Source organism: Palaemon carinicauda, chromosome 27 (assembly GCF_036898095.1).
Source record: "Palaemon carinicauda isolate YSFRI2023 chromosome 27, ASM3689809v2, whole genome shotgun sequence".
NCBI classification, from domain to species: Eukaryota; Metazoa; Arthropoda; class Malacostraca; order Decapoda; family Palaemonidae; genus Palaemon; species Palaemon carinicauda.
Window position 1 is genome coordinate 1,293,081 of NC_090751.1, and position 10,001 is coordinate 1,303,081.

The following is a 10,001-nucleotide window of genomic DNA, read 5'->3' on the forward strand; positions in this document are numbered from 1 at the left end:
GGTCTTCTACCTGAGGGAAAACGAAAAGAATTCTTTTTACATGAATCAATCCTAGAAAAAAGGTATATACTATATGTCCTACCTATGTAATTTCCCCCGTATGTATAACCTTATGTATACAGTATGAGATATAAGAGGATATCAACCCTTTTACTTACAAGGAAGGAGTAGGGTAGGACAAGACCATAGAGGTCTAAGGGTTAGGTTAGGTCTAACCTAAACTAACCTAACCTACGCTGCTCTACCAACCTGAGTATATCCGAAGAAGCTTTCGACGGCCTCCGTGATGAAGATCACCTTACCAGTTGACGATATGACCAAGAGAAATCCACCGATGGCCTGGAGACGGGAGGAGTTGATGAGTAGGAATTATTACTGTTATATTTTGCATGATGTTTAAAATAGTTTATAAAAATAAAATAATTTTGGTAAATTTTTCAAGTTATCTTACATTAAATAGAATTCCTAAGGGTAAACGGAGGATAACGTGAATTTCAGATAAGAAATAATATGTAAATTATTGTATAAATAATAGATGAAGGAAAAGCCTCAAAACTACTAACAAAGGATTAAATAAATACAAAAACTAAAATCTAATAGTTTCAGTAGACTAAACTGACTAGATGGATTATTTTGCTTTACTAACTCATTCAGTAATAAATTCATCAAGTAATAAGCAGTTTTAAATTATACATTCTATTTCTTTTGGTATACCACACATATAGCAACCTAAATAGATTTTGCACACACCATATATATATATATATATATATGTATTCAACAATAAACCAATAAACCACTGTTTAGCCTAATATAATACAGTATATGGTTCAGTGGAAAAAACAACAAAACAATATACTGCTATATTCATCCTCTCAATTCGTAAATCATGGACGAACCATCTGTGCAGTGAAAAATATTCCACATTATTCGCTTCGCATACATACACAGGAACCTCATTAACAGCTCGACGAACCCGTCAGGCACATTTCACCAAATACCCCATCCTGAGTGTATTTTTGTACTACCTGAATGTTTAGGTCCTTCCTCTCCAACGTGTCTTTCACGCCATCTATCCAACACCTGTTTAAGCCTTCCTTTCCTCCTTCCTCATAGTGCTTCTGAACTATCCATTCTTTCCACATGACTGAACCACCTCAAGATACTACGATGTATCCTTTAACGAATGCCAACCATTTTGCCACTTTAAGGTTTGAAGGTTGATTATGAATGGCTGAGGCAAGGGGCAGGACAATGCCTCAGAGATTGACCATAAATACATGTGATCAACACCAAAGTCCCCTTGCCATCAAGCTAGAACCATACATACACAGGAACCTCATCAACAGCTCAACGAACCCGTCAGGCACATTTCACCAAATACCCCATCCTGAGTGTATTTTTGTACTACCTGAATGTTTAGGTCCTTCCTCTCCAACGTGTCTTTCACGCCATCTATCCAACACCTGTTTAAGCCTTCCTTTCCTCCTTCCTCATAGTGCTTCTGAACTATCCATTCTTTCCACATGACTAAACCACCTCAAAATACTCTTGATCTATCTTTCAACAAACATTTTGCCACTTAAAGGTTTAAAGGTTGATCATGAATGGTATAGGTAGGACACAGGACAATGCCCCAAAGATTGACCATAAATACATGTGATCAACACCAAAGTCCCCTTGCCATCAAGCTAGAACCAGACAATGGCTGCTGATGGCTTAGCAGATAGACCTGTAGGCTTCTCCAAACCCTTAGCTTACAAGGCTGGTGAGGTTGCAGACACTAAAAGCTACTAAAACTATCGAGCTTGAGCTTAACTAACTCTGGTCCAACATAATGCTAGGCAGAGACGTTTCTAATAAGCTACCAAATTCCCTTCTACGTAAATCAACATTTTCACCCAAACATAAATTGTCTTACATGACATATACTACACATACATTTAATTTTAACAGTCTTAGCCTCTCTTCTTTCTTACATATTCAACATCCATACTACACTATCCATATGTATATTGCAAGAACAAGTAGAAAATAATGAAATTTCTTAGTATCCAGTGCTTTCGTGCACTTTAATGTACATTTCTTTAGGGTACAGTACAATGTGATTTACAGGTGAAGGACGTCAATAAGTGAAAATGTGAATATCAATAATTTAGGAACAGCTTATCAGCTTACTAGCGTAGTCAAACATGCAAATATTGCACGAAAGGTACTAAAATATTTCATGACTTCGTACTGGCTCTTGCAGTACATTTAGTCATGCGATCCCTGTAACGGCACACACACACACACACACTTATATCTATCTATCTATCTATCTATATATATATATATATATATATATATATATATATACAGTATATATATATATATATATACAGTATATATATATATATATATATATATATATATATATATATATATATATATATATATATATATATATATATATATATATATATATATGTATGTATATATACAGTATACAGTATATATATATATATATATATATATATATATATATATATATATATATATATATATATATATATAATATAAATATATATATATATATATATATATATATATATATATATATATATACTGTATATATATACAGTATATATATATATATATATATATATATATATATATATATATATATACATATATATATATAATATATACTGTATATATATACAGTATATATATATATATATATATATATATATATATATATATATATATATATATATATATATATATAAAATATAATATAAAATAGCAAATGCAGCCGTTTCTAGTCCACTGCAGGACAACAACCCCAGACAGGCCCTTATTCATGTCTAGGGTTTGGCCAATTTTCATCACCGCGCTGGCCAATGCGGACTGGTGATGATAGGAGACTTTCGTCTGATCGCTCACAGCAAACCAACCTAGTATGGGTGGGCCTTACTAGTACAGCTTTTCTGATCATTGCAATGCACAGACCCTTTCACCAAGTGAAGGTGTCCCTTATGTATATTTATATGTGTATACATGTACAGTATATTTATGTGTATACATGTACAGTATATTTATGTGTATACATGTACAGTATATTTATGTATGGGCGTATATCTATATTTAACTATCTTACCTCTTCAAGCGAACCCATGAGCCCTCTTTGACCTGGACTTCTAGATGTGAAGACTTTTTCCAGTTGCTCATTGTCACCCAAAACTAAAAGAAAGAGAAGAAACACGATTAAGTAAGAGAGACTTGATTATTCTTACAGTACAGTTACATCATTCTAAGTTTATTATTTTTTCCATTATCGTTTTTTTTTAAATCGTATGACACTATACACTTTCTAATTATATTTTCACCCATCTTATTTACCTTATGATTATTATATTACCTAGTTATATTAAGCTTTAAGTTAACTCATAAAATTTAAGTTCTGATTGTTCTTAGAGTACAGTTACATCATTCTAAGTAAATTCATTATTTTTTTCCATTATTTTTTTTCTAATTCCTGACACTACACTTTCTAATTATATTTTTACCCATTTTATTTACCTTGTAATTATTATATTATCTGGTTAAAGTTTCTTCGTATGAGTCTTTTTATAGCATATATATAACATATCTGTTTTTGACGTTGTTAATAGTTTATATAGGACATATCTGCTTTGACGCTGTTACTGTTTTTAGAATGATTTATTCTCATCATTTATTTATTTCCCTATTTTCTTTCCTCACTGGGCTATTTTTCCCTATTGGAGCCCTTGGGCTTATAGCATCTTGCTTTTCCAACTAGGGTTGCAGCTTGGCTAGTAATAATAATAATAATAATAATAATAATAATAATACATGTGACAACATTGTTGGTGATAAAGCTTCTAGAAGATGAGCACAGAGAAACCTTTGCTATTGAATGTAGGAATCAATTTGCTGTCTTAAGAGACTTTAAAAAACGAAGAGCAGACAAAAGGAAGAATTGTATGATAAGAACATATATCAGTCAGTTGGTAGTGAAGTTTTGGGACGTGCAGTTACAAGGAGAAAACCATAGATATCAAATGATACTTGACATATAACTTGTGCAAAGATGAAGAAGATACTACCGAACATTTATTTCTATGCCCAAAATTAGGACAGCCAATGAATGTAGACATAAGTTTAGGTACGCTGAAAAATCCTAGCAGGGATCCGGCTGCATTTATAGGTAGGGCGATGCATATAAAAGAAGAATTTAAGAAGTCCAAACTGACCACAATAGGTTGCCAAAACTGATGATAGCAAGGTGTTATCCTATCTAATTTCAAGGTAAAATGGAATAAAAGTAAAGATTGAGAATCTCATTACGATATTAATTTATTTAAGGCACAGGTAATATAAACAATAACAATAATAAGACTAAGCTTAGAAGCTTTGCACCTATCTATAACCTTATTTTGCGGAGTGAGCAATAAGGAACCAGGAACCAGGGAAAAAGGAGACAAAGACAGAAATTGATCACTGAAAGTTTTCGAGGCAGTAATGAAAATTACAAGGTAGAGCATGCTAAGTATTCCAGTAATAACAGTGAAGTAAATAAAAGCCATGAATAAATAGAGGGAATATTTAGACAGGAAACCAGACGAGGCTGGCACAGCTATGAATTCAAGGAGTGGATGGTGTAAGAATTGCTCGTAGAATTGTTAATGAAATCTCTACTGGGGCAAAGAAGAAGAAGCATATACCCATCAAAAATAGATTTGTCTGTTATAACAACAGAAGGTGAAGAAAGGCAACGTTGGATAGTACGCTTTAGTGGGGTCATGAAAAGGAGATATTATTATTATTATTTTTATTAATTGCTAAGCTACTACCCTAGTTGGAAAAGCAGAATGCTATAGGCCCAGGGGCTCCAACAGGGAAAACAGTCCAGTGAGGAAAGGAAACAAGGAAAAAATAAATATTTTAAGAATATTAAAATAAATATCTCCTATATAAACTATAAAAATTTTAACTAAACATGAGGAATAGAAATTAGATAGAATAGTGTGCCCAAGTGTACCCTCAAGCACGAGAACTCTAACCCAAGATAATGGAAGACTATGGTATAGAGGCAATGGCACTACCCAAGACTAGAGAACAATGGTTTGATTTGGTAGTGTCCTTCTCCTAGAAGAGCTGTTTACCATAGCTAAAGTCTCTTCTACCCTTACCAAGAGGAAAGTAGCCACTGAACAATTATAGCGCAGTAGTGAACCCCTTGGGTGAAGAAGAATAGTTTAGTAATCTCAGTGTTGTCAGGTGTATGAGGACAGAGGAGCATCTGTAAAGAATATGCCAGACTTTTCGGTGTATGTGTAGGCAAAGGGAAAGTGAACCGTAATCAGAGAGAAGGGTCCAATGTAGTACTGTATGGCCAGTCAAAGGACCCCATAACTCTAGCGGTAGCATATGAAGGGAATAATTTGATTGATATACCAGAAGATGGTTTCGACATGCTCTTCGCACTCCTCAAGAGAGATTAGTTCACCAAACTTTCAACTGAGCTTCACAAGGCACTAGAAGACTTGGAAGACACAGACCTACAAGGCTGAGGACTATGAAGCGTGAAGTAGGAGATGATGAATGGAGAAGTATTGATTTAAAAGCTCGAGGTAGAGACGACTGGCGAAATCTAAGAGTTCCTTTACGTCAATAGGCGTAGGAGGAGATGATGATGATAATGAATATTTAATTAGATAAAAGGTTGCAGCCGACAATAAAATACATAAATAAGTATTAAACACATACATACACATGTGTGTATATATATATATATATATATATATATATATATATATATATATATATATATATATATATATATATATGTGCATATATAAATATGTGCCCACTTAGTTTGTTGCTTGAAAACATTATTAATATTTTGAGAGCAAAGACTGACGAGATGAGTGACCTTGATCTTCACAATTCACTGCTATTTTCAGCTACGTAGCCTCGGTAATATACAAGGTGCCATTCAACAATTTATCATTCTTTCTAAATAACATATCAAATACCTGTTATGTTTTCACAATTTAGTGGCATTTTTTAAAGTAAAAAGACTAAATATCTAGAATTATCAAAATATCTACATACCTGCACATTTTTCTTAAATATTTGAAAATAGTCATTTCAAACTCTTAAAACTCTATTTAATTCGTGCACTGCTAAGAGATTCTTTAAATAACAAAGTATTCAAGATTAATGCTCCATGAAGACATCAGATGAATTTCACAATGAAAAATTTCTAGTAGTTATGTTTATAACTTCATAATCTTTATCAAAGATACAGGTATAATCTATAATACCAGACATATACTACGTAACCCCGTTTTAAGGTTAACACTATTACGTACATTATTTCATAGTAAGCTAACACTTTGTTGCAAGTACCAAAATGCTAGATTTCATACGACTAACAATGGGCAAATAAGTAAATAGAAATAGCAGAATGAAAAATCATAACAGCACACAACATCTAAATAACAATTGAACATCGTAATCATAATGGAATATTAGAATTAATAACGTTAATAAGGGATTTGTGCTGCTTCGATTATCCACATCTATGCGGTTATAAGAGCGGTTGAAACTTCGGAACATCTGAAGTCTGAGTCAGTTAACGACAAAGTTGGATCCACAGGTCAGTGAAGGTAATGTCACACGTCAATGAATTCAGGGTTAGAAAATCAGTGAGGTCAGGGTTGAAGCCAGGCATAAGTGAGGTCAGGGTTGAAGCCAGGCATAAGGGAGGTCAGGGTTGAAGCCAGGCATAAGTGAGGTCAGGGTTGAAGCCAGGCATAAGGGAGGTCAGGGTTGAAGCCAGGCATAAGTGAGGTCAGGGTTGAAGCCAGGCATAAGTGAGGTCAGGGTTGAAGCCAGGCATAAGGGAGGTCAGGGTTGAAGCCAGGCATAAGTGAGGTCAGGGTTGAAGCCAGGCATAAGGGAGGTCAGGGTTGAAGCCAGGCATAAGTGAGGTCAGGGTTGAAGCCAGGCATAAGTGAGGTCAGGGTTGAAGCCAGGCATAAGGGAGGTCAGGGTTGAAGCCAGGCATAAGTGAGGTCAGGGTTGAAGTCAGGCATAAGTGAGGTCAGGGTTGAAACCAGACAAAAGTGAGGTCAGGGTTGAAGCCAGGCATAAGTGAGGTCAGGGTTGAAACCAGACAAAATTGAGGTCAGGGTTGAAGCCAGGCAAAAGTGAGGTCAGGGTTGAAGTCAGGCATAAGTGAGGTCAGGGTTGAAGCCAGGTAAAAGTGAGTTCAGGGTTGAAGCCAGGTAAAAGTGAGGTCAGGGTTGAAGCCAGGTAAAAGTGAGGTCAGGGGTGAAGCCAGGCATAAGTGAGGTCAGGGTTGAAGCCAGGTAAAAGTGAGTTCAGGGTTGAAGCCAGGTAAAAGTGAGGTCAGGGTTGAAGCCAGGTAAAAGTGAGGTCAGGGTTGAAGCCAGGTAAAAGTGAGGTCAGGGTTGAAGCCAGGTAAAAGTGAGTTCAGGGTTGAAGCCAGGTAAAAGTGAGTTCAGGGTTGAAGCCAGGTAAAAGTGAGGTCAGGGTTGAAGCCAGGTAAAAGTGAGGTCAGGGTTGAAGCCAGGTAAAAGAGAGGTCAGGGGTGAAGCCAGGCATAAGTGAGGTCAGGGTTGAAGCCAGACTAAAGTGAGGTCAGGGTTGAAACCAGGTAAAAGTGAAGTCAGGGTTGAAACCAGGTAAAAGTGAGGTCAGGGTTGAAGCCAGGCAACAGTGAGGTCAGGGTTTAAACCAGGCAAAATTGAGGTCAGGGTTGAAGCCAGACAAAAGTGAGTTCAGGGTAGAAGCCAGGTAAAAGTGAGGTCAGGGTTGAAGCCAGGCAAAAGTGAGGTCAGGGTTGATGCCAGGTAAAAGTGAGGTCAGGGTTGAAGCCAGGCATAAGTGAGGTCAGGGTTAAAGCCATGCATAAGTGAGGTCAGGGTTGAAGCCAGGCATAAGTGAGGTATGGGTTGAAGTCAGACAAAAGTGAGGTCAGGGTTGAAACCAGGTAAAAGTGAAGTCAGGGTTGAAACCAGGTAAAAGTGAGGTCAGGGTTGAAGCCAGGCAACAGTGAGGTCAGGGTTGAAGCCAGGCAACAGTGAGGTCAGGGTTTAAACCAGGCAAAATTGAGGTCAGGGTTGAAGCCAGACAAAAGTGAGTTCAGGGTAGAAGCCAGGCAAAAGTGAGGTCAGGATTGAAGCCAAGCAAAAGTGAGGTCAGGATTGAAGCAAGACAAAAGTGAGGACAGAGTCAGACAAAAGGGAGGTCAGAGTCAGGCAAAAGCGAGGTCAGAGTCAGGCAAAAGTGAGGTCAAACAAAGGCATCACTTTGGTTAAGAGTCAGGTAACAGTGAGACATCAGTGAAGTCAGTCAGGGCAAAAGTTAAGGTTAGAGCCAGGTGTCAGAGAGGTCAGAGCCAGGCATCACTGAGGTCAGAGTGAGACATCAGTGAGGGCAGAGTCAGACATAAGATGTCATAGTCGGACATAAGTGAGGTCACAGCCAGGCAACAGTGAGGTCAGTCAGGCAACGCTGGGGGCAGAGTCAGACATAAGTTAGGTCAGAGTCAGACATATGTGAGGTCACAGCCAGGCAACAGCGAGGTCTGTCAGGCAACGCTGAGGGCAGAGTCAGACATAAGTGAGGTCACAGCCAGGCATCAGTGAGGTCAGTCAGACAGCAGTGAGGTCACAGCAGCCAGGCATCAGTGGGGGTCACAGTCAAGCTCAGTCAGGCAAAAGTGAGGTCAGAGTCAGACATAAGTGGGGTCACAGCCAGGCAATCAGTGAGGTCAGTCAGATATCAGTGAGGTCACAGCAGCCAGGCATCAGTGGGGGTCACAGTCAAGCTCTGTCAGACAGCAGTTGAGGTCAGTCAAGCAACAACATTGAGGTCAGAGTTAGACATCATCAAGGTGTCAGTCAGTCAACAGTGACATCAGAGCTAATAAAAGCTAGACATAAAAATAACAATGTCTCCAATGAGATGCTTCATCAGGTTGAGCAACAGAAAGACAAGAACAGTATTAGGTTTATATAGATATATAAAGAAAATAAGACCTCAAGCTTACTATTGTGCATCCTGATGTAATTGGCTGCCAGTCTGAGGACGGACGTCTTATCGATGCGCTTGTTCGATCCGCAGACGAGGGGAACGATGGTGGCCAATTCGGACACGTAGTTGTTCAACTTGTCGCGTCGCATCTTCTCCGCGATGTTCCGCATCTCCCGCGAAGAGCTGCGATAGAAAAAAGATAATTTCTTAAAAGGAATCGGATGATGGAATATTTAGCAGCATCTTTAAAAGAGATCAGAGAAGGTAAGAAGTTAAAAATTCTCTCTCTCTCTCTCTCTCTCTCTCTCTCTCTCTCTCTCTCCTCCTCCTCTCTCTCCTCTCTCTCTCCTCTCTCTCTCTCTCTCTCTCTCGCACACCAAGTCAAGAACGTAAGAACTTCTTAAGAGGACTTAGAATTCTTAGATGATAGGATATTTAGCAGCATCTTTAAAAGAGATCAGAGAAGGTGAGAAGTTAAAAATTCTCTCTCTCTCTCTCTCTCTCTCTCTCCTCTCTCTCTCTCCTCTCTCTCTCTCTCTCTCTCTCTCTCGCACACCAAGTCAAGAACATAAGAACTTCTTAAAAGGACTTAGAATTCTTAGATGATAGGATATTTAGCAGCATCTTTAAAAGAGATCAGAGAAGGTAAGAAGTTAAAAATTCTCTCTCTCTCTCTCTCTCTCTCCTCTCTCTCTCTCTCTCTCTCTCTCTCTCTCTCTCTCTCTCTCTCTCTCTCTCTCTCTCTCTCGCACACCAAGTCAAGAACATAAGAACTTCTTAAAAGGACTTAGGATTCTTAGATGATAGGATATTTAGTAGTATCTTTAAAAGAGATCAGATAAAGTTAGAAGATGATAAAAATAATTCTCTCTCTCTCTCTCTCTCTCTCTCTCTCTCTCTCTCTCGCACACCAAGTCAAGAACATA

The 10,001-nt window shown here is 37.7% G+C and overlaps 1 protein-coding gene across 3 annotated transcripts in view; it reads right to left on the reverse strand.

Annotated features, from left to right (window-relative positions):
- LOC137620493 (neuronal PAS domain-containing protein 2-like) overlaps window positions 1-9,254 on the reverse strand; it is a 31,520-nt gene extending 22,266 nt beyond the window's left edge. Inside the window, exons 1-3 of one of the 3 annotated variants that reach the window (XM_068350660.1) lie at window positions 9,092-9,254; window positions 3,143-3,225; window positions 250-339 (exon numbers count right to left, since the gene is read on the reverse strand). In XM_068350660.1, coding sequence (XP_068206761.1) covers window positions 250-339; window positions 3,143-3,225; window positions 9,092-9,245 — 327 coding nt within the window. In that variant the 5' untranslated portion in view covers window positions 9,246-9,254. Of the gene's footprint in view, window positions 1-249; window positions 340-2,178; window positions 2,294-3,142; window positions 3,226-9,091 lie in introns of those variants that run through there. The other 2 variants (XM_068350661.1, XM_068350662.1) reach the window with 2 other exon arrangements.
- Window positions 9,255-10,001: the final 747 nt, after the last annotated feature.